General features: G+C 36.6%; 1 protein-coding gene across 3 annotated transcripts in view; it reads right to left on the bottom strand.

Moving 5' to 3' along the window:
* The window catches only part of INTS7 (integrator complex subunit 7), a 100,565-nt gene that overhangs the window by 68,816 nt on the left and 6,395 nt on the right, over positions 1-25,354 (bottom strand). The window contains exons 2-7 of one of the 3 annotated variants that reach the window (XM_025877899.2): positions 23,980-24,109; positions 21,335-21,481; positions 14,165-14,302; positions 7,669-7,715; positions 3,983-4,182; positions 3,381-3,503 (exon numbers count right to left, since the gene is read on the bottom strand). In XM_025877899.2, the coding sequence (XP_025733684.1) occupies positions 3,381-3,503; positions 3,983-4,182; positions 7,669-7,715; positions 14,165-14,302; positions 21,335-21,481; positions 23,980-24,109 (785 nt within the window). Of the gene's footprint in view, positions 1-3,380; positions 3,504-3,982; positions 4,183-7,668; positions 7,716-14,164; positions 14,303-16,532; positions 16,614-21,334; positions 21,482-23,979; positions 24,110-25,354 lie in introns of those variants that run through there. The other 2 variants (XM_025877900.2, XM_073900225.1) reach the window with 2 other exon arrangements.

Below are 25,354 nucleotides of genomic sequence, written 5' to 3'. Positions count from 1 at the left end.
CTCGATGTCCTGGGCATTCCACTCCCAGAGAAAGTGTCTTTCAAGGTTGAGGGCAAAATGAAGACATTTTAAGACAAGTAAATACTGGGAGAGCTTACCACCATAGACCCTCACTAAAGGACTTTCCAAAGACAGAAGAAAAAGTATCCCAGAGAGAAAGCCTGAGATGCAAGAAGAGCAAAAAGAGTGGAAGGTCCCAACGATCATGAATTTATAAAACAACAAAATTGTTTAATAAGATAGAATTAAGACACATGATAACAATGCATAAGTTTAGAGGAATATAAATGAGTAGTGTATTGTAAGGTCTTTGCAGCAGAACTGACATAGGACAAAACTGAAACATAGATGCATTAAAGAGGGGTACCTGGGTGGCTCAGTCACTAAGTGTCTGCCTTCAGCTCAGGTCATGATCCCAAGGTCCTGGGATCGAGCCCCACATCGGGCTCCCTGCTCGGCAGGAAGCCTGCTTCTCCCTCTCCACTTCCCCTACTTGTGTTCCCTCTCTTGCTGTCTCTAAAAAAAATCTTTAAGATTTAAAAAAAAAAAAAAAATTTAAGAAAATAAAAGATGCATTAAAGAAAGACAAAGTAAAACGATGATAATCTTTTTCTCTTTTTCAAGATTTTATTTATTTGAGAGAAAGAGAGAGAGCATGAGCGGGGGGAGACGCAGAGGGAGCAGACTCCCTGCCGAGCAGGAAGTCTGATGTGGGGCTTGATCCCAGGACCCCAAGACCATGACCTGAGCCGAAGGCAGATGTTTAACCGACTGAGCCACCCAGGTGCCCCTAAAACGATAATAATCTATCACATAGACACATCCAGGAGAAAACTGAAGTAGCTACGTTAACATCAGACAAAAGAGAGATGCAGTACAGAGATCTAAAGAAATGAAAAGATATAGCATGTTCATGCATTAGAAGACTTAACAGTGTTGGGGCGCCTGGGTGGCTCAGTTGTTAAGCGTCTGCCTTCGGCTCAGGTCATGATCCCAGGGTCCTGGGATCGAGCCCCTGCTCCACGGGAAGACTGCTTCTCTCTCTCCCTCTCCCACTCCCCCTGCTTGTATTCCATCTCTCACTGTGTCTCTGTCAAAAAAATAAATAAAATCTTAAAAAAAAAAAAAAAGACTTAACTGTAAAAATATCAACTTGTTACAAACTGATTCTTCCATTCAATGGAATCCCAATGAAATTATCAACTTTTTTTAAAAGTGAAACTTGATCAGCTGCTTCTGAAATTTATATAGAATGTCAATGGTCAATAAAGTACAAGTATCCAGAATATACAAAGAATGACTACAAATCAATAGAAAAATAAGACTTGAATAGCCATGTCACAAAAAAAGAAATCCAAATGGTCAATAAACACATTAAAAGGATGTTCAAAAAAAAGGATGTTCAACTTCTTTAGTAATCAAGGAAATAGAAATTAAAACTACAACTTCTAAACTGGTAAAAATGTAATCTAAGGATGTAGAGATCAACAGGCATTCTCTATTTAGAATGTAAACTGGTTCAATCACTTTGGAACACAGTTTGACATTACCTGGTAAAGCTGAAAATACACATATTCTGTACGTCAGCAATTTCACTCTTAAGTATATAAAGAAACTCCTGCACATAGCACCTAAGTGCCAGGAGATAAACTGAAGAATGCTCATAGCAGCGTTGTTTGTAAGAGATGCAAGTTGGAAAAAACCTATCAGTAGCAAGTAAACTGTGGTCCATTCCATATAATAATGGAATACTACACAGCAATTAAAGGAAAAAACACGCAACCACATGTATGAGTCTCATCATTATAACGTTAAGCACAAGAATAAAAACAAAAAGTAAACATTAATTTTTAGGGAAACATATATAGGTAGTAAAACAGTAAAGAGTGAAAAAATGATCATCACAGAAGTCAAAATAGTAGTTTCCTTTGGGTTGGCTTTACGATTCTCATCAGGGAGGACCGTGCCAAGGAAGGTGGCAGGCTTCTGCGAGCCTGCGGTGTTGTTCTGCTTCTAGCTGGATGGTGGCTACTTTGTTTTCATTTACAATTATTTAAACTATTAAATATTTATTTTACATACTTTCATGTGTATGTGATCTCTCATACAGAAAGGAGAAAAATAAGAAGGGAGTGCCTTCACCAGGTCTGGTTCCCTTTGGTGGCTAACTGACTACATTCTCTTCTCGGAAAGACAGTATTATTTAGTAGAAAAAGCATTAGAGGACAGAGCTCTCTTAATTAAAATCTTAATTAAGTCCTCTTAGGAAGCTCTCTTAAGCACAGTAAGTCTCTCTGAACCCTAATTTGTTCGTCTACTATAAATACAAATACTAACAACTGCCCTTATCTCTTGGGATATTTGTGACTATCAATCACAATATACTGAAGAGTGTTGTTTAGAAAATTGCAAACAAAAAACCAATTAACACAGCAGCTTAATTTCATAATCTGAAATTCAAAGGCTTTTGTTGCACGGTAGCTACGATGACACTAAGAGGTAATAAAATCCATGAAAATAAAGGTCAAATTCTAACAATCTTCCATTTCACTTTAAACAGCATTTTTTAGAAAACGGTACATCTGTTAACAGTAATGAATAAACAAATAGGTTCCGTTTTGAGAAAGAACAAATATAAAACATTAACTTAACCTAAAAAAATGCTGTAAAAGATGCCACATTAAAAGTCTAGAGATTGAGGGGCGCCTGGGAGGCTCAGTCGTTAAGCGTCTGCCTTCGGCTCAGGTCATGTTCCCAGGGTCCTGGGACCGAGCCCCGCATCGGGCTCCCTGCTCCGCAGGAAGCCTGCTTCTCCCTCTCCCACTCCCCCTGCTTGTGTTCCCTCTCTCGCTGTGTCTCTCTCTGTCAAATAAATAAATAAAACCTTTAAAAAAAAAAAAAGTCTAGAGATTGAGACCTGCTCTTGTATTTACAAAAGAAAACTTAAGAATGTCCTTCCTCTCCATGAAAAGGAAAAATATACTTTGCTGAGTTACGCTTGTAGCACTTTCTCCCTAATAAATCACAGTCAACACCAACTGTTCTCCCTGAAGTGAGTAAAGGAGACTGAAATTAAATAAATGATTTCACTGGGCTTCTCAATCAGCCTTAGTGCTGCTATGGGAAAATTCACAAGAAATTGAGAGGCAAGTCTAACTCACTAAAAGAACCTGAAACATGAAAGGATAAAGGTTTTATGTATTTACTTTGCCACTTGAAAAAACAACATCTGCCACAAATATCAACAATACCCTTAAATTTTTTTCATATTCAAACATTTAAAAGATGACAAAGATGATACAAAAATGTGAAGTAAAATGATTTTTTACAATGTTGCATTATTTTTCTCTATAAAATATTAATGTTCAAAGTTTACATACCTGAATGTTTTCCCTACTCCAAGTGTGTGGTGTTTTATTGGCAAGTAATTTCAGATCTTGAATAGTAAGTCTCTTTACTGCTTTCCTAGGGTCATTCTTCAAATACTGCAATAGAAGCTGAATCTATGAAAGAAATAAGTCATTTGTGAACAATACTGTCACTGAAATTACCACGTATAGTATAATTTAGTCAAATTTTTAGATTTGAGACAGAACTCACTTCCAATTGCAGCCCAGTCACTTATTAGCTATGTGTTCATGTTTGGGCCACTTTCTTGTCATTCACAAAAATATACTTATCCCTCAACTTGTAAGGTTCTAGCGTGGGACCTGGCTCTGAATATTCAACTCTTTCTTCTCTCTCCTGCCAACCCCATACTGCCATGTACCCCTACCTCCACGCCATGTTCCTAAAAGGCTCCCAAGAATTAGGACTGTGAATACAGAAAAGAAAAAAGCAGGCAAAAGGAAATGAAAGTGATCTTTATCCGAGAAGGGACCTTAATATCATCAAAACTTATGATTATTATTATTTTTTTTTAGTTTATACTTAATATGCAAGTTTACTGAAAAAAAGGCAGTTTAAAGAAAATTGAAATTACCTGCTTAGGTGTATCAACCAAAGATGAAGCTGCAAGCAAAGTAAAGGTGTGCAAAGAAACAATCACCATTTTGGTGGAGGGGTAGGATGTGACCAGCTGCTGTAAAAGCTGCCGTGCGCTGGACGCCAGGATCGCATCATGGTGCATGTGCTGGAGGATGGGGATTAACTTCAGTTTCAAGTCCACTGGTGTGGCTAAACCTGAACACAAAAGGAATCGTTAGGGACAGATTTCTGATGGTCATCCTTGATAATATTTCACATTTAAAAGTGATTCAATTAGGGCGCCTGGGTGGCTCAGTTGGTTAAGCATCTGCCTTCAGCTTAGGTCGTGATCCTAGGGGCCTGGGATCCAGCCCCGCATCAGGCTCCCTCCTCGGCAGGAAGTCTACCTCTCCCCCCTGCTCGTGATCTCTCTCTCTCACTTTCTTTCAAATAAATAAACAAAATATTTTTTAAAAAAGTGATTCAATTAGCAAAATGACCATTTAAAAACAAATAGTATGCTAATGTTATATTTATGACATTAAAGATAATTATACTGGAGCTAACCCAATTAAATTCTTTTTTTTTCCCAAAAGCATTTATTGTAAGTTTTTCGGTGAGTATAAAGCTACATGATGACAGTAGAAAATGCCTTTAAAAGGCACAGTAGAAAGCAAAGTCGTATTTGCTGTCTATTCTTTCTCACAACATGCTAAAAAGATATATAAATTACAGGTACACATACACCTATGTACGCACATACTCAATGACTACAATTTAATTATATTTACAATTTTAATTCCTTCAACATTAAGTCAAGATCTGGATGTGAATAGACTGTATGTGGAGGGGTTCTGAAGTTTTCTGAACTTTGGGTAGCAGTGCCTTTTTTTTTTACTGCCTACACAGCCGGAACTCCATGAGGATTAACTCCAATGCATCTTCTGCTGTCAACACTGGAGCTACACAAACAAAATCTTTTCTTCTACAGCATGGCTTTGTGATGATAGAGAACAAAAAAACTGTCAATCATAATTTACTGCATATATGCCAAAAGCTAATTTATACTCTGCAGAGCACTGTTTCGCCATTGTGAAGTAACTGTTAGTGTTAAAATATGAGAAGATTTCAGCATCCAGGGGTGGCTTACATCAACAAACTGCCTTGCTATTGGGCCTCTATTTAAGTCTGGCCAAAGCAGAGAGCCCCAGGAGATGAGAGGGAGAAAAATGACGTCAGAGTATTGACTCTCTCGTTTTCTCTCTGCAGTCATACATACCATGCTTATGTTATTAACATTTTGATCCTTAAGGTCCCAAATGCATCTGACACTGCTAACCGTTCTGTCTTTGAAACTCTCTCCCAAAGGCATACTCCTCCTGGTTTTTGTCCTTCCTCTGGTTGGTCCTTCTCAATCTCTTCATATTCATCTGTTTTATCCACACTTTAATTTCTGGTATTCCTTGGAGTTGGTAATAAATGGTAATAAATTTTCTTCTCACCCTCAATACCTTTCCTGAGTGAGGTGACATAATCCCATGGCTTCCATTATCAGCTATATGCTCAAGACCACCTCCTACCCCTCCACCCTGCCCCTGACCTTCAGATAACATAAATCCCATTACCTCCTGGTCACCTCCACTGGGATGTACAGTTAGAAGAGTCTGTACTTAGGGCCAAAGAGAGCTTCTGATCTTCACCACAAACCTGCCCCTCTAAAAATTTTTCCCATTTCAGTACATCACAGCCTCATCATTATAACTCCTCAGACCTTGGAGTCTTTCCTGACTCCCTTACTTCTCTCATACCCCACATCCAAATGTATTAGCAAATCCTTCAGGTTCTATCTTTAAAATATAACCCAAATCTGACTCTGCCATTCTGCTTCCATTGCTATCACACTGGTCCACTTCCACCACCATCTCTAGACTGGATTATTACAAAAGTCTCCTAAGTATTCTCCCTAATAGGCTTTTCCCCATGGGACACTCCTGTCTCCTATCCCTCCCCTCTTCCTCTGTAAATCTGTGCTCCACCCAGCAGTCCATGGAATTCCTTGTATTTACAGACATTTTTACTGGTCTAGAGACACTCAAGAGGTTTTACTTTGCAGAAACACAAGCAACCTACTTTATTCCTCAAACTCCCCTGCCATTTCCGTATCTTGGGCTCCAGCCTTCCTCCACTTGCCCTCACTGCCACTCTTGTGCTTTATTCCCCCTCTTTCCCTTTCAATCCCCTAGTTCCTGTTCTTTTGCTTTAAATCTTTTTATAGATAAAACTTAAGAAACAATAATGAATCTTAGGTGTATAAATTAATAGGTTTCTACATATCGGTATACTCAAATAACCATCACCCAATATACACAATACTCCAGCACCTTAGGAGACTTACCTATATAGCTTCCATCAATTCCCTTGCTATCTGCCCACCGTTTGGGGTTAGCCAGTGAAGAGCCCCAGCAGGGGATGGGAGGGAGAAGAAAGAAGTCAGAGTATTTATTCCCTGGATCCCTCTCTACAGGGTCACATCAGGTCATATCACACTGAAGGTCAGTTTTTCAAAGTGGCCCTCTTGACATGACTCCAGGGTTCTGGTAACCACTGCCTCTCCGCACCTTTGGGTACAGGACTACGTTATCCCCTACTGTTCACCCTGCCTACACCTTTGTAACTGTTCCTTCCTTCAACCCTCCATGGATTATTTTAATTCGAGCATGACATCTATTTCCTGATGCAGTCTTGTCTGACAGAGCCAGGGTTCAATAAAAACTGCTCAGTGAATGAGGGCTGATGCTTCCTTTTAAGGACAGCTTTCTGCAGGAGAGCCCTTTGCTGGCAGTGGGGAAAAAAAAGGACAAAGGAAAGGAGGACAGGAGAAAGCTCAACCGCTGTATCGTGGTCTTCAAGTCATTTTAATGTGGCTCCATTTCCTCTTCTGTAAAACAGACATAATAGTATTGCCTAGCCGAGTCTGCCAAGTTGCACAATTCACAGCAATGCCACGTGGAAAAATACAAAGAAGGTGGTGCTCTCCGAGCCGCGTAGTGCTGGAGCCGCAGGCCCCCTTTAGTGACTGGGACGGGAGTAAGTGAGGCCAGCACACATGAAGCAGGGCATGGAAGATGAGTTTCGAAAAGCCAGGCCTTGAAGATTATGGTAAGGAATTTGGATCTGAGTTTAGCTGCAACTGGAAGACACTGGAGGAAAATTAACAGAACATGGAGAGCGCCTCAGAGTTTCTGACAGCCCTCTGCTCTCCCAGATCAGAGTGCTCTTCCCCTAAATAACTGTAGTTCTCACACAAATATCATTTCGTTAGAGGCCGTCCTTCAACATATACAAAATATAAAGCGCCCCCTTCCCCCGTGGGGAGCAAACTACTCCGGGAATTCTTATCCTTCTTACCTTTTTCTCCATAGCAACTGTTATATCATATTTGTATTTGTCTATGGCCACCTCTCCCCCATTTCTGTCACTAGGATGTCGGCCGCACGAGGGCAAGGACCCCGTTTTGTTCACTACTGAATCCTAAGCACCCAGAACAGTGTGGGGCATTTAGAAGATGCTTAACAAACATTATTTGAATGAATTAGTGAATGAATGGTGACAAGCACATAGTAAGTACTTAATGTTAAGAGCTATTAATATTAATATAAATCCCAGTAAATCACTTCATAATACTGAATGAAGCATACATACCTTGAATCATTTCACTGATTTTGTTACAGATTCCTACAGCAAAATCCCTTTGGAAAGAGAGAACAGCAAAAACTTTAAAACCAAAAAAATTACATTTGCTTAAGTTTCCTAAGGACATAAACAGAGCACAATCAACACAGGAGAAACATTATACTTCAAATCGTAACTAATACTCCAAACGTCAGGTAGTGGGGGTGGGGTAAGAAATGCAACTGAAACCGAAATTCCCACCAGCAAATGGGCTTATGCCAAGACTGTTTCCAAGCGGTATTCAAGGCAAGATGTTCTGATTTATGGGTGCTGTTGCAGTTTGCATCACTGAGTGCCACTGTCTAAAAGATTCAAGGTCATTATCTCAGTCTACAATATTTTAGGATGTGCTTTTAAGAAAAGCTTTTAACACCTTAAGCTGATTATATAAGCAATAAAATACATTTCGAATATTCTAAATTTAAGAAAAATAGACTAAGTATGAAGTAGAAAAGGCAAGTAGGAAATATGGGCAGAATATTACCAAAAGCCAAACTATTTAAAGTTGGCCATTGTTTTTTTATATTATATACATTTAAAGTGTTTTCCAAGGTGCTGCTTTTGATTCGGTCCCAATAAATATATCACTGAGTGCTGCAGAAGTTATTAATAACATGAACATTTGGGATAAGACATTACATCATATGTAAGGAAATATAATACAGATAATATGATCAAGCTTGGCTCACTTAGCCACAATGAATGATATGTAAGATAGGAGATACTTCCCCTCTGTAGTTCAATGGATGTCTACATAAAATATTTCCTGCCATTAAGGTATTATTTGCCATTTTCAATTCCATTCTCATAAGTGAATAGCATAGTTTTCCAGAGGCTATATGATGTATAATAACATCACCTCTTGACAGCTGTGCATTCTTGTGTTTCCTAGAATTTTCTAAGGTAGTAGGTTCAGGTTTAGTGTACAAATATGTTTTCTGAGATTAACTCAGTTCTCAATTCTTCTCCTGTGCTTTTACTATATTTGACTATATCTATTACTAACCCTATAACATCATTATCATCCAACACATTGTTTTGGAATCCTGAAGTTTTCCTTATACTTATAGAGAAACATATCAGGAAGTACACACTGCCATACTTTGCAATAAGATTTTGAAAGATTTTTCTAAAATTTTATCTAAAATTGCTTTTTTAGAATTTAACAATATTTTATTCCAAAATACAATAAAGTTTATTTGCAAAACATTTTTTTATACTTAAAAATGAATCACTGGCTTGACAAAGAGATTAGAAGACTCATTTTCTCAACCCACAGCTGTACCGTCTAGGTCTAAAGATGCTGAGAAAGGTAAAACTGACATATCAGAGAGTTTTCTAATTCATGGAAGAATCTATTCTAAAGAAAAGCAAAACCATAAATAAAAAAAATATGACTAAAGCTATCCTTCGATTTTTCAGATGTTAATAATTTAACTTATTGTGCCTTATGAAATAAGACATTTCAGAAAGTATTATGGTACCAGTTAACTTGAGGTTTCGTTTCAAGACTAATTATTGAGAATTAAAAAAAAAAAGACTGAGTATTTTAAATGTGCTCTTTAAAAGCAAACTATTGATTTTTAAACTAGAAATCATAACAGGGTAAGTTATCGTAACGCACTGGCTGGAGAAAGGCACATAAGCTAAGAAACGGCTGCAGCTGACAATGCTGAATACCTGGATGAAAAGTCAGTGCAAGACATCAAGCACTGCCACTTTTCAACACTGGAGTAACTTACCACATAAAAGATTTAGCTGCAAACATGAAGACTGAGTTAATAGTTCAACTGCAGAATTTTACCTCTACCTCACAAATGGAAAATCTACAGACATGGCCAGATGTGCTCTTTTGCTTGTATCAGCATCACCTAATCAGAAAACATCATCTTTTATGTGAATTCTCGGCAATAAACCGTATTTGTGCTGAAAATTTCAAAGCAAGTACCTTTTTTTTTTTTTAAAAATCTCATGATTTTCCTGGAACACCAATGTTGCTATCTTTACCACTGGTACCAAAGCAATGAGCAAACTGGTGGTACCTTAGCAAGAACCAAGGCAGTGTCATCAACTGTCCCAGCAGCGACTGTATTCTCCACCCCTGTGCGCTCACATTAAACAGAAAGAAAGGAAGTAAGGAAGCCAGATGCACTTACAAATGTCCTTGATAAAACAGTGAAAATTACTAATTCTATTGAATTTCAACCCATGAGCAAGTATCTTTTTCATATTCTCTGACAAAACAGAAGCCACACATACGTACACAGCAGTTGTCTCCAGGAATAGTACCACTTAATTATTTGAGTTATGAGATGAACTAGACATTTTTTCATGAAACTTCATGGTTACTCAGACTTGGCTATTTGGCAGACATTTTCTCAAAAGATGAATAAATTGTCAATTCATGGAAAATAACTGGGCAAATATTTTTACCAATCTGAGTTTCTAAGCAAAAATTAGAATTTCGGAAAACTTGTATCTATCGCCATGAACTTGACAACTTAATATTTAAAGAATTTCTGGATGAGATCAGTGGCCAGTAACAAATGTGATCCTTTGATATGATACAATGAAATGGGTCAACATTTGGAAGACCTGCATAATGCAGTGAACCAATGTTTTCAAAAACGCCAACGCATTAATCATAAAACCATACATGGGTAAGAGATTCCAAAAGATTTCAATGTAATATAGTACAAGTTCACTGATATGATTTTAGAGTCCACACTGCAATTAACCTTTAAGAAACCACCACTTGTCTAGTTTTGTATAACATCAAAGAAAAATACTCATAACTACCTATAAAGACTTTAAAAATATTCTTCTCTTTTCCAACTGTGTATCTGTGTGAGGCTGGATTTGTTTCATATACTTTATGGTAACATACTGCAACAAAAATGTTGAATACAGAAACAGATATAAGAATCCAGCCAGACATGAAAGAGATTTGCAAAAATGTAAAAAAAAACCAATGCTACTCATCTCACAAAATTGTTTTGTTTTGGAAAACTACTATTCACAGTATTTTTACATTAACATATTTAGAGAATTGTTATTTTAAAAATGAACGCGTATTTTTAAAATTTAGCCATTTAAATTTCTAATATTGTAAATATCAATCGATATAGTCCATGTAAACAAAAAAAGCTCTTTGAGGACCTCAATAATGCTTGAAAAGTGTAAAGATACCAAATAGTCTGAAAACTACTTTTCTAAGATACCAGCTCCACATTTGATAAGAAAAAGTTAAGTTACAAATGTCTTTTAGGTGTAAGATAAGAGGTGTATCGGGCATGTATAGACAACTCATTCACATATCAGAGTGCTCTTATAGTTGTTATTCTTTCTTCTTATTCTTCCTCTAACTTGCTGCCTCTTCATCACTTGGTTTCAGCTCAAATGTCACCTCGTTAGAAAGGCCTTCCCTGATCACTCTACTTAAAGCAGCTCACTCAGGTCATTATCACAATGATGAAACTATATTATTTTTATCACAAAATTGTTTTTATTTTTCCATAACATTAACACACATCTGAAACTATCTTGTGTTTACACAACAATAGGGCTTTTATCTTCTCTACCCCTGTATTCCTGGGTGCTGAGAATACTATCTGGACATGGTGGATATTCAATAAGTATTTCTTCAGTAACTATATAACTTTATACAACTCAAAATTTAAAAATCTGTTATGGGCCTTTAGGGCCAATAAACTGCAAATTAGAAGCCTGCAGTTTTCTTTCTTTCCTTCTTTCTTTTTTGCTAATAATATTTTTTTAAATTCTTAATGTCAATATTAAGAATGTATGTTAATACAGAGTCTCATATGGTAATAAGACTATAAACAGAATAATCAGATTTTCCAGCTTCCATCCATTCCACCCCTGCCCCCTCCAAAAGAGTCAGATCTGACAGCACTGGGCATACATTCCTGCACTGTCACAATCATCTGGGGCCAAGGAGTAAGGAGCCACCACTTTTAGGCTGCGAGTGTGCTGTTCAGTTCGGCACAGTGGCCGCTAGAGGGCACCTCTCTCACTAACAATGCTTCCCCAGTTTCTGAAGGTATTTGGATTTCCAACTCCTGCTTTGTGACCCAGGGACTAGCTCTTTAAACATATAAAATCTTAACCTTTTTAAGAACAAGTTAGATGTGATTATTATAGTAGACAAAAGGAGAACAGTATTAAATTCTTAAGGTCTTATTTGGCCAGTTGCTCTAATTTAAGATTCCCAAAACTGACAGAGATACTAAGACAAAAACCCATCAGTATTGGTTGAGATACTTGATTTCAAGCCCGCTCACCACTTCAGAAGAAGAGGTAAGTGCTAATCTCAAAAAGATACAGTTCATTATACAATTAGTTAATTTTACACTCTGATACATTTTGATAGGCCCTTGAGCCTTTCCTATTGCACAAATTTGGTATTTTTAAATATTACAAATTATATCATACTGAAGCCTGGTATGTTAAAAACTGCTTCTATGTAAACCATTAATTTAAATGTTTATTAGTCAATAAATTCTATAAACAAAGAATCATGTTTCTATGGTACTTAGTTAACCTTTTCCAAAACAGATCAGAAATTCCACAGCTAATAAAATTAGCTTCTGATAATAACATAAGAGAAAACCTGAACCAAAAATGATTCTCATTAAAATAAATTATAATCACTAAATTATAAAATTTATTATCTGAATTTAGAAACTAAATTTAGAAAACTATTTTTGGAGCTACAGGAAATGCAAGCTTACTCAGATAGATTATAAAGTACTGACACCTTGACAGTGGTAATCAGATAACTATTCACCAGATACAATTCCTAACCAATAAAAACAATTTTTAAAAAGTTCTCTCACCAGTAATGACTCTCAATAAGGAAAAAAATGCCAGTTCTCAAAAGCACAAATAGGACTGTATTTATTCAGATATTTCTCTTCCTCAATTACTGCCACACCTACTAATTTTGAGCAGTACATTAAAGACTACATGCTTTCTATTCTCCATTCTCCTTTTCCAATGAGTAATCCTGGGATTCTGAAGGTTTGATAGGAGCAGCTGAAGAGATGAATACGCATATAATTAAAATCCGAAGAGAGAAAGTTGGTGATAAACTGTTCCAAGTCTTATCCAAATTTAGCAGAGATTCTTAATGTAAATGCTATCTTTTTTAATTTTAAAAATAACATTCATCTGATTATAAAGCCCAAACTTGCTCCTGACAGTATAAACAGAAATTTATAAAAAGGAGAATAAAATACCATCTTATCACCCAGAGACAGTATTTTGATATATATCCTTTGTCTTTGTTTTTCATCAATACAAATACCTGTTTCTTAAAAAACATATTCTGTAAAAGCTTATAAGCTATGACATAACCTGTTTCCAAATATACCTCTAAAATATATGTTAAAGAGCTGACATAATATTTCACTGTATGATCATATTTATCTAAGCACATTGGTTGGAAATTAGGTTGCTACTAATTTGTTTTGTTTTGTTTTGTTTTTATAACACTACAACTAGCATCCTTGCAAATAAGTATCAGTACACATTGCTGATTCCTCAGGATAAGTTCTCAGAAGTGGATTTTCTAGGTCCACTTGAGGGGGTAAAAGGATGAACATGTTTAAGGCAAATGCATACTACCAAAATGCCCTCCAGAAGGCAATGCTACTTTTGATTAAAGTCAATAAAAGGAATAATTTATATTTTTAGAGAGGGTAACCAAACAAGTCAAAGATAGTAACATAACCATCCATGGTCAGCACTGCATCCAAAGAAAAAAAAAATTGTTCTACAATATAGCAGTGTAGGCTATGACATCACAAATAGGCTACGGGCACCTGGGTGGCTCAGGCGTTAAGCGTCTGCCTTCCGCTCAGGTCGTGATCCCAGAGTCCTGGGATCGAGTCCCACATCAGGCTCCCTGATCAGCGGGAAGCCTGCTTCTTCCTCTCCCACTCCCCCTGCTCATGTTTCCTCTCTTGCTGTGTCTCTTTCTGTCAAATGAATAAATAAAATCTCAAAAAATAAACAAAACAAATAGGCTAAAACTGGTTTCAGCTCAAATTACTACCTTTGCCAAACGTACACAGCTCTAATGCCAAAAAGCTAACCTTGACAAGACAGTAAGAAAGCAGCAATTTAGCATTAGAACCATGTATGTTTGGGGAGGGTGCCTCAGTGGACAAAAATTCTGCTCCCCAATGAAGCCCTCCCTAACTATCGTAATCCATGCTGATCTGTGCTTCTGGAAATTCTTATTCCATGTGCAGTTAACGCCAACATACGTACTTAAGCATTCTGTTTTATGTAATGAAGTTGTTTCCCCAACATGATGTAAACCCTCTTAGAAAATACACCTTGCCATTTACATTGCTCTCTTAGTGTTTATGTATATTGATGAGTTATTCCTTCAAAACCTCTTCTTGGGAAGACAAATTATTCAAAGGCAGATGCTTACTTTGACTGTGCGGAGAAGTTTGCAGCAGCAAAAACAGCAGCTTCGACTTCTACGTTATCATGTGAGTCCAGACTCTGACGAATACTATGATGAGCATTCTTCCTCTCAGGAATTATTGATGCCAGGCTTCCCAACATCCTATAGAAACAGAGAGATCCAAAAAGAATAGAAATACAGTAAGCTAAAAATCAAGAGAGGAAGAAGAGAGGCAAAGCCAGATTGCCAAAATTAAAATTTGCAGATAATTCCTTAAATCTTGGGTTAGTAAAACATCAACTTTAGGAATCAAGCAGTGATTCAAATTCCAAACATTTTTCTACACTCTGATATGTCAGAAAAATTAACATGGCTTATCTAACATAAGCAAAATTGAAAATTATCATCCTGAAGTACCTCCCAGGTACCAAATAGAGCCCAGAAACTTCTGAATTATTAAAGCATCAAAATATCAATTTTCCAATGTTCTAGCAGTCCATTTTAGCAAAACATTTTTGCTACTAAGCAGATCCAGAAAGTAAAAAAGGTAAGACTCCCAGTCTTTTTTTCTACATCAGTAAATACTGATACCATGATTTTCAAATCTGTCTTCAGCATCAAGAGAACAGAGGTAGAGGACACTCCCTGGGGCTCATTTCAGAATCTGCAAGGATGAGGAAGGTAGCAACTCGAGAAATGCAATCTACTTTATAATAAATTATAAATTTGGAAAAGGAAAGAAATCCATTGTTTGTAACATAAACTACATAAGATAAAGCTTGAAAGATTTTTTCACCAGAAAGGCATGGATTTTTTTTTTAAAGATTTATTTTATTTTCTTTATTTAAGAGAGAGAAAATGAGAGATAGCACGAGAGGGAAGAGGCTCAGAGGGAGAAGCAGACTCCCCCCCGAGCAGGGAGCCCGATGCGGGACTCAATCCCGGGACTCCAGGATCATGACCTGAGCCGAAGGCAATCGCTTAACCAACTGAGCCACCCAGGCGCCCAAGCTTAGAAAGGCATGGATTTTTGAAGGCTGTAAAACGCTGCAATAAACAAAACAGAGTTCCTACAGGACAACATTTCCCAAAGTCAGTGTTCTAAGTAACCTTCCAACTTGACATGTCACCACCTAAGTATCTTATGGAGATTTGATTGGACATAAGTATTAGAGTTTATACCAAACAAAATACTAAAATGGACTACCATATGTCAATTGTATTCAATTTGAAAATAAGGTTTTGAAATTAGAGGAGTTATTTTTCAAAAGAAATAAACAGCTTGTAATATATTTTATATAAGAAAAGATTGGGCTAATATCAACACATTTTGATTAAGTTTGTTACTATTTAAATATAAAAGGGCAAAAAAAGGCATAATGACCCATTGGTCATTACTTTCTGAAAATATTTCTGGTAATATTATAAATAATTTGTAGCACTACATTTCAAACACTATAAATACCTCCCAGCTTCTTCTTCCATTTGTTTCCATTAAGAAGTCTAAAGTAATGGGTAAAAAAAGAAAACATCTTTAAAATGTCATCTCTTCCGTGTCCTTTCTCCTCTTTAAGTTTGAATCATTCTGACTCTAAGAACTCATGTTTGAGAGACATCACTTTTTGCTTTCCTTCATTAACCTTATTAATACATTCTTCCAGAAAACAAGCTCCTTGAGATCAGAGTTCCCACTTTAATCTATCTTCCTAAAAACACACAACAAACTTTCTATTCAATGGGTACTCAGAGTACTTAATGTTGACCTATCACTTATTAGCCACATCTTTTCTTTGTAGACTTTTTCTCCTTAACAGATTCGTTTTTCATCATGCTATTATAATGTTCCTCAATGAAAAATCATGTTCCTATTAAACACCTAGATCTTTCTGTAACACATCTTTTTCTTTACAAAAAAAAAAAGTATTGGAGTCAAGTATTGCATGATAGAAGGAATGAGTATCACTCATATGCTTCATACCTTTTCAAAGACAGATTTTAATAGTCAGGTTCTTTACATTTCTATGGTAACCAAAAACTCTTTTTTTTTGCACATGTTGCATTTTACCATATAGGAAATAAGCGAATCCATTAGGGCAGGTATCACTCTTCTCGCTTTACATCAAGGAAAGTGATTTATGAAATGTCAACTCATCAGAATGTGAGTTGGGACCAGAATAGTTCTCCCTATACATCCAGCCAAACTTCTCTTCAGTTGAGCAGGCTACTGCTTCCCAAATGGGATTTCAAAAAGCCGACATCTTTTTTCTTCTTAATTACAAAAGCACTTATGTTATTTCTCCCTTTTAAAAGCAGAATATTTTGAAAACCTCGTAGTTTATATAAACTAAAAGCAATGTACAGTGGTTGGTGACTATCTCAGAAGCACACTCACTTGGTTTCACACCGCCGGCATCTCGGCTGGTCTTGACGCTTACCCAGTTTGGAACTCTCTTTATTCTGAGACATCTATTAACTTAGTTACAGACAGAAAATATAAGAAACAATAATGTTGAGATGTAACGTAAGGAAGAGCATAAAAATGGTAGTCATTCTGTTCATGGCTTTCAGGCCCTGAAAGAAGTTTCTATTTTTAAATATGATTTGTAAAGCATATGTCTGATAAAGGACTGGTATTCCGAATATATAAAGAAATCCTACAATTCAGGCGCCTAGGTGGCTCAGTTGGTTAAGCGACTGCCTTTGGCTCAGGTCATGATCCTGGAGTTCCGGGATTGAGTCCCACATCGGGCTCCCTGCTCAGCAAGGAGTCTGCTTCTCCCTCTGACCCTCTCCCCTCTCATGCTCTATCTCATTCTCTCTCTCAAATAAATAAAATCTTAAAAAAAAAAAAAGAAATCCTACAATTCTGTAATAAAGAGACAAGTAACGTAAAATCTAAACAATCTAATGAAAGAAAAGGGGCAAACAATTTGAACAGATCTTTCCAAAAAGAGAAGAACTGTCATCAAAAGGTATATGAGAAAGTGATCATTACCATCAGGGAAATGCAAATCAAAACCACTATATACCCCATCAGAATGGCTAAAATGAAGACTGACAACACCAAAAGTTGGCAAAAGGGTGAAGCAACCAGAGCTCACACACTGTTGGTCAGAATATAAAATGGTTAAGGGGCGCCTGGGTGGCTCAGTCGTTAAGCGTCTGCCTTTGGCTTAGGTCATGATCCCAGGGTCCTGGGATCGAGCCCCACATCAGGTTCCCTGCTCAGCGAGAAGCCTGCTTCTCCCTCTCCCACTCCCCCTGCTTGTGTTCCCTCTCTGTTTCTGTCAAATAAATAAATAAAATCTTTAAAAAAATAATAAAATAAAATGGTTAAAACCACTTTGGAAAAAAGGTCTGGCAGTTTCTTGTAAAATTAAATATATTCCTACCCCATGATTCAGCAATTTCACTCCTATGTATCTATTTGGCAGAAAGGGAAGCATGTTCACAAGTCTTGTATAAGAAGGTTCACAGCAACTTTATTTACAATAGCCCCAAAGTGGAAACAGCCTAGGTAGTCATCAGTAAGAAAATAAATAAGCTCACACACAATGGAAAACTACTCAGCAATAAAAAGAACCAAATTACTGACATACAAAATGGATTAACCTAAAAAACACTGAGTGAAAGAAGCCTTATGCAAAAGGATACCCACTGTATGAGCCCACTTATATGGAGTTTGAAAAAAGACACAAAATTTATCTATATAATGGGAAAAAGTCAGAAGAGTAGTAGCCTCTGGGGAGGTGGATGAAGGAACTGAGTAGAAAGTGCATAAGGGAATATTCTGGAGTAAGTTCTATATCCTGATAGTGGTTGGAATAAGTTGAAGCATCTATCAGTACTCAGTAAATTAAATAACATTTAAAGAACCAGATAACCCTGTGGGGTGCCTGAGTGGCTCAGTTGATTGAACACCCGACTCTTGATTTAGGCTTAGGTCATGATCTCACGGGTGGTGGGATCCAGCCCTACATGGAGCTCCACCTGGACGGGGAGTCTGCTTGAGATTCTCTCCCTCTGCCCTTCCCTCTGCTTGTGTGCGTATGTGTGTGCACTCTTTCTCTCAAATAAATAAATAAATCTTAAACAAAGAAAGAAACAGATAACCCTATAAACAAACTGAACTCTACCTAATGATACACATGCCAAAGTATGCAGAGGGAAGTGTACTATCTGTAATTTATTATGAAATGCATTAGAAAAAAATTTTTGCTCTACTGTTAAAATTTATAATAAAATATTATTGGGGAAAAAAGGAACCTACTTTTTACTACATTTAGCCCCAAGTCAAATTTGTGATTTAAAAATTTTTATTGACAAATCATGCTTTTTCTTACATAATTAAGGTAGTAAATGACATGGTGCCTATTACTTTTTAATGGCAAAATTAGTTTTCTTTATACTTCTTAAAGATTGTGTTTTTAAAACTTTATAATATAATGTTAAATAATACATTAAACTAAAAATACTTTTTTACTTTAAGTCATTTTTTTGTATCATGAAAAAAATTTTAAGGCTATTCAAAAATGTTCTATTTTTGTGAGAAGGGTTTGATACTCTCATATTGTGTTGATACTAGAATTTTAGATTTGAGTTGTTATAAATATACTTTTTGGGTATTTAATATTTACTTTATAATTCTGCAAACTTCACACAATGATCTGATCACCCCTTATTCCTGATCTCCAAGCTTTTTCCTCTTCCTAAAGTAACTATTCCAAGAAACATGTTCCTATTTGGCAAAACCATCTAAGGTCTTGTATATCTAAGGATCTTATTAACTGTACTATTTATTTATTTATTAAATTTTATTTTTAAGTAATCTCTACACCAATGTGGGGCTTGAATTTATAACCCCAAGATCAAGAGTCACATGCTCCACCGACAGAGCAGGTCAGGCACCACGTACTATGTTTTAAATGGTAATTGGACTCCTTAACGTTCTTAGCTCACATTTCTTTTTTTTGTTTTTAAGATTTTATTTATTTGTCAGAGAAAGAAAGAGAGCAAGAGTACAAGCAGAGAGAGCAGCAGACAGAGGGAGAAGTAGACTCCCTGCTGAGCAAGGAGCCCGATGTGGACCGGATCCCAGACCCTGGGATGACCTGAGCTGAAGGCAGATGCCTAATCAAATGGGCCACCCAGGCTCCCCAACTCAAGTTTCTTTTAATATTTTTTTGCATCGTATTAATGTTGGAAAAATATAATTTCAATCTGATTTTTTTTCTTTAAAGTGCTCTTTCTAAATAAATAAATAAATAAAATTCTGGAAGCCTTCTACAAATCTCTGGTTTTACTGACAGTAACAGTTCTTCAATGAAGAATTGTGGCAAAGCCCAGTTGTCATGACTTGGAAAGAGCAAGCATGCAAAATGAATGGTATATTCAAATATTAATCGATATTCTTCTCAAAACATTCAAACTAGCTCTAAATTATTTATAAAATCATTCCACTAGTTAAATTCTATTATTTCTTTTTTTAATTGTCTTCTGATAAAAAAGAACCTACGCCTGTAGCAAATGATTCAAACATTGCAAAAATCACTCAGAAAACTCTTGTAATCCATAGCTCAATAACCCCTGCCAAAAATAATCAGTTAACAGTATATATTCCTTCAGATTCTTTTCTGAGCCTAAATAAACACATATATTAATATTAGAGGTAAAAATGAGTTAAAAATGGACATTACTTGACTACTTGTTTTTTTTAACTTAATATCTCCACTTTTTTAAAAAGATTTATTTATTTATTTCAGAGAGATAGAGCATGGGCAGGAGGGGCAGAGGGAAAGAATCTGAAGTAGAATCTGCACTGAGCACAGAGCCTTAAGCGGGGAGCCTGAGCAGGGCTCGATCTCATCACAACCTGAGCTGAAACCAAGAGTCAGATGCTCAACTGACTGTGCCACCCAGGTGCCCCTTAATATCTCTATGTTAAACACACACTTCATTCTTTAAAAGTTATATAGTGGTCCATAAATTATTCCCACATTGACACGTGATTTCCCCCAATTTTTCACTTTTTACAAAGATAATACTATGATCATCTGTATACATATATTCACCAACTTTTAAAAATGATTTACAGAAAAAAATTCCTATAAGTGAATTTGCTGAATCAAAAGGTAAGATTATCTTAAATTTAATTCTCTTATATATAGTTTTTAAGAGATAAAACCAATTAACTGATTTTAAAATACCACACTCTGCTCATAATTTAATCACTCAAAAGGCAGAGGAATGACAAAAACACTTAATTCTGAACAAGAGGAAAGAACTGGCTCCTGATGGAAAAATGAGAGAAGTGACATCCTAGACTTCATAGTTAAAAAGAGGGCTCCCTTCCGAACAAGGCAAGTCAGAAGTGAGCCCAATTATTTAGGAAAGTGAATTTCAAAAGTCTAAAAATTACACATTCATTCCATAGACAGCAGACCTAAAAAGAGAATATGATTCAAGCTGGATATAAGGCTTACAATATGAAATTCTGACAAAATTAAAAAAAAATTGGGGGGGCAGGTGCTTGGATGGCTCAGTTGGTTAAGCATCCCACTCTTCCTTTCGGCTCCGGGCATGATCTCAGGGTCGTGGGATCAAGCCCCAAACTGGGCTTCCGCTCAGCAAGGAGTCCGCTTGAGATTCTCTCTCTACCTCCTCTTCTGCTCCTCCCCCACTTGTTCTCTCACTCTCTCGCAAATAAATAAAATCTTAAAAAAAATTTTTTTTTAGATGCCAAGAAAGAAAAGGAAAGGATGGAGAAACTACAGTGGTTCCCTCTGGCATTCTCCAAGGAATTCAAATACAAATTACTGCATATAAAAATGAGCACATAACCAAAGGTGAATAGAAAAACTGACATGAAACAGAACAAGTTCAGGAAGGTAAGAGTCCAAAATGAGCTGGGGCTAAGCTAGATTCAGACCCCAGTTGGCTGATCAGAACACCAACCTACAAAAAGGAATGTTTCAAACACAAGTTAGGCAATAATTCACAACCAAAGCAGCATCACAGGTGGTAACAGAAAAGCATATACAGATTGGGATGGCTACCATATTTCTGCCCCGAGTATTGGTTGAAAAAAACAAATTCTTAACATTCAAAATGAAAAAAGGAAACATATTGCCCTATTCAGTACATAATTGCAACTCAAACAATCTTGTGGTGATTCATTATAGCAACAGAGTATACCGGAGTGTGATGGCTCTTGCTACAGGATCGTTACTGTGAATCACAGAGAAAATTCTCTTCACAAATTCATCCACATTCAGAATCTTCTCCAAATGCTTCTCACTTTGTTGAGTAACTTTAAGAACACACAACCTCAGGAAATTGTTTCTATGAAGAACCAGAGATAAAGTAAATTAGCCCACTTTAGGAAAGTAATATTTAATTAGGAATCAAAGCAACACTAACGATACTAAATTTTAGCAATGGGCCAATGTTTTTCAATCTATTATTATTTCTCGTCATTAAAAGAGCTGAAGCCTACACTTTGGTTTTTGTTGTTGTTGTTGTTTTTAACTACCAGGCTGGTTTAATATTCAAAAATGAAGCAATGTAATTCATAATATTAACAGGCTAAGGAAGTTACATGATCATATAGATCAACGCAGAAAAAGCAATGAACAAAATTCAATAACACATCCATGATGAAACTAACCAAACTAGGAACAGAAGAAAACATCTTGATAAAGGATATAAACCAAAAGCCCATAGCTAACATTATATTTAGGTGGTGAAAGAATGAATGCTTTCCTCAGAATTCTGGGGAAAAGGCAAATGTGCCAGCTCTCATTACTCTTATACAACATAGGGCTGGAACTTCAAGCTAGTGCAGTAAGAAAAGGAAATAAAAGGCACACAGATCAAAAAGGAAGAGAATCTGCCCTGATTTGCAGATGACATGATTGTGGGAGTGGATGGCATATTTGATTACTTCACCATGTTAGAAGAGGGATTCTCAAGTTTTTGCTTTTGCATTTGTTAGTGTACCTGAAATGCCCAAACAGAACAAAACAAAACATAAGGAATCCTTTTCAAATGTCTGACACTCTTCCTAAAGATAATAATTTGCTCATGTTGTACATACTGCTCATCCAGGTATGTCTTAAATTTATTACGTACAATAAACACAAATGTTCAAACTGTCAGAAAGGTAATATTTCATAGATTCTGAAGACCAAATGCCAAGACTGCTATCTTGGCTCTGTCTCTCACTAACTGTATTATCATTGTGGACAAATTTAACTTCTCTGCTCAGTTCCATTTCCTCAATTATATAAAGCTGAGCAACAGTACTTACCTCACATATGTGCAAATGAGAAAAGCATCTGATATATAGAAAGAGCTCAGTAAACAGTGAAATAAATGTTCCCGTTACTCCTTCACGTCTTCTTCTAATCAAAGAATACTGACAACATTACCCACAAAAATTTAATATGTTTGAGGATTTTCATCAAAGAAGATTATATATAAGACAAAAATTGAGGCAAACAAATAGAAAATTTGTAGTAAAGAAAATGAGATCATATGGCAAAATATTCAACCTCACAAGTTATTTATAAAATGCTAGTTAAAACAGCAATGAAATACCATTTCATAACTAGCAAATCAGAAGTAATAAAACTAATAGCCAGGGCTGACTAGGTTGTGGTCAACAGGTATGTGACCTTGGCGAAAGTATGAACTGATAGAACTGCCTTGGCAAACAATGTGCAATACATTTGAAAGGAAATAAAAAACTCAGGTCTGTTATATGGGATATTAGACGTCCTATAACTCAGCATTTACAGCTCTGTCTCTCTCTCCTCTCACAGTGGACAGAACTAATTCCAGACTCAATCCTTTCCGATGTGTCCTATTGTATCAGTTACCTGGATGTTATCTGACATCCTCAGACATGTATGAGAAGGAAGGACGAGAAATGTTAAAGCCAAGGTCAAGAACTCTAAGCATATATTAGGGAAAGGAGAACATAAAGGAATGAAGACTTAAGTATCAAGAAGGGTTGTGGAACTGAAATAACATACTCAAGATCAGAGGAGATCATTTGAGAGCTTTCAAGATTCAAAGTCTGGAGACACTGCTCTGCTGATGTACCTACAGAAAACGGGAGCTACATGTAGGAATCGTATGGTATTTGGTGGCGTGAAGCCTACACTTAGAATACGAAGCATAGGCAGTTGGCAATGCCTGCAATCCTGCTGCAAGACACCCAGATGGCAGTGACAGAGAGAAAAGCCCTGGGGATGAATTAAATCTCCTCCATCATCGTATGCTGAAGGCCAGGAGGTCAGATGGTCTTCCTCTTCTCTCAAGCTAATTCTACACATCTCTTCTCCTTCAAGTCTGACTCGGTGTGTGTATAAACACACAAGTGCATGGAAAATGGCAGAAAGAAGCAGGAGAGGGACTGGTGGGGATGGGAAAAAAAAACCCAAAAGGTATTTATCCAGTCCATCCATGTTTCAGGCACTTCACAGTAACATGTAGTCTTGTGTTATAAAACAAGTTATTAAATCAGGAACTTCTCAAAACAATCTGTGCAAACCACAGATACTTCCAAAAGTTGCAATAATATATATATTAAGATTATCTTAACTGGATTTATTCTGTTCCCCAAAGAAATAAGTCCTCTCTGACTTGTAACTTCATTTCTGCTTAAAACGCCATTATATTTCACGCCAAAAAGTATAAACTGCCATGTACATCCACTAAAATGTTCACTAACCATGCGGAAGTCCCAAAGGGCAAAAACAATAAAGACCACAACATTATAAACAAAGAAATCTGAACAAAGTACTTTAGGACACTGAGGCTTTAAAAAGACTTACCCAACTCTGAAAACATCTGCTAACTTTAGGAACGCAGAATTGATGAGAATAGGAAATGGATACTTCTGAAAGAGTCTGGGGAAGCGAACAACTGCTTCACACTGTTCACCAAGTTTGCCAGATCTCAGACCTATGAAAAGCATGAAAAAGGGAGAACAGCTTACAAACCTGTAGCTACAACAAAACAAAAATAGCAAATACCCACACAGCATCATACAGCCGTAAAATAACAGTCATTCACAATTAGGTAAGGTACCACTGTAACTCATGAGCTTTTTAAAAAATAAAAATGGCCTATAAAATAGTAATTTGGTAAATTGCCACTTTAGATATAAAATAATGAAAAAGAAAATTTTTTTTCAAAAAAGTTTGAGTATTTTAAGGCTACCTGGGGCCATAAAATAAATCTCAGCAAATTTAAAATGACTGAAACCATACTTTGTTATGTTCTTTGACCACAGTGGAATTAAATTAGAAATTGCCAGGAGAAAAATATCTAGAAAATTCCCAAATATTTGGAAATCAAACAACTTCTAAATAAGCCATAGGTGAAAGGGAAAATTAGAAAAATCTCCTGAACTGAATGAAAATGAAAGCACAATCTGTGTGATGCACCTAATGCAGTTCTTGAAGAAACATTTATAACATCTAACGCTTTATATTAGGAAAGAAGAAAGGTCTCAGATCAATGGCCTAACAAGGGGCCAAGATAATTCAATGGGGAAAAGATACTCCTTTTAACAAACTGTTCTGGAACAAGTGGCTATCCATAAGCAAAATAAATAAAATCTCAATCCTTAATTTGTACCATATACAAAAATTAACTCAGAATGAACCACAGACCTAAATGAAAGAGCTAAAATTATAAACCATATAAAGAAAATAGAGGAAATCTTTGTGAGCTTGGGTTAAGCAAAGAATTCTTGGGTTAAGCAAAGAAATCAAAAGATACTTGTTAAGAGAATGAAAAGACAAGCGACACACCAGAAGAAAATATTTACAGAACACATACCTCATAAAGGACAATGTGGAGGCCGCTTTTAGGCCACAGGCTTGAGCAATGGAAACTGAATAAGGTAAAGGGGCCCACAGCAGCCACTAAGCTGAATGCAGACAGGCCCATTAGGTGACCCACCTCAAAATATTCATAAGCCCTAGCTGACCATGGGCTACTTACAACGAGGCACAGGTACCAAAACAGGAAAACTCCATAGTTCCCAGGCCTCTTCACTTCCCCCACTATTATACTCCACCCCCCTCCACCACTGCCTCCTCACAGTCTCCTTTGCTGTCCTGCCATGCTGCTCCCTTGCAGTGTATTCAATAAACTATCTCCTTTGTTCTGTCTTGGGTAAATTCACAACCCACACCTCCA

Source organism: Callorhinus ursinus, unplaced genomic scaffold (genome assembly GCF_003265705.2).
Source record: "Callorhinus ursinus isolate GAN/ISIS: 27379988/994484 unplaced genomic scaffold, GSC_fseal_2.0 scaffold13, whole genome shotgun sequence".
Lineage (NCBI taxonomy): Eukaryota > Metazoa > Chordata > Mammalia > Carnivora > Otariidae > Callorhinus > Callorhinus ursinus.
Note: the sequence above shows the minus strand (reverse complement) of the source record. Positions and strands in the feature narration are given on the sequence as shown.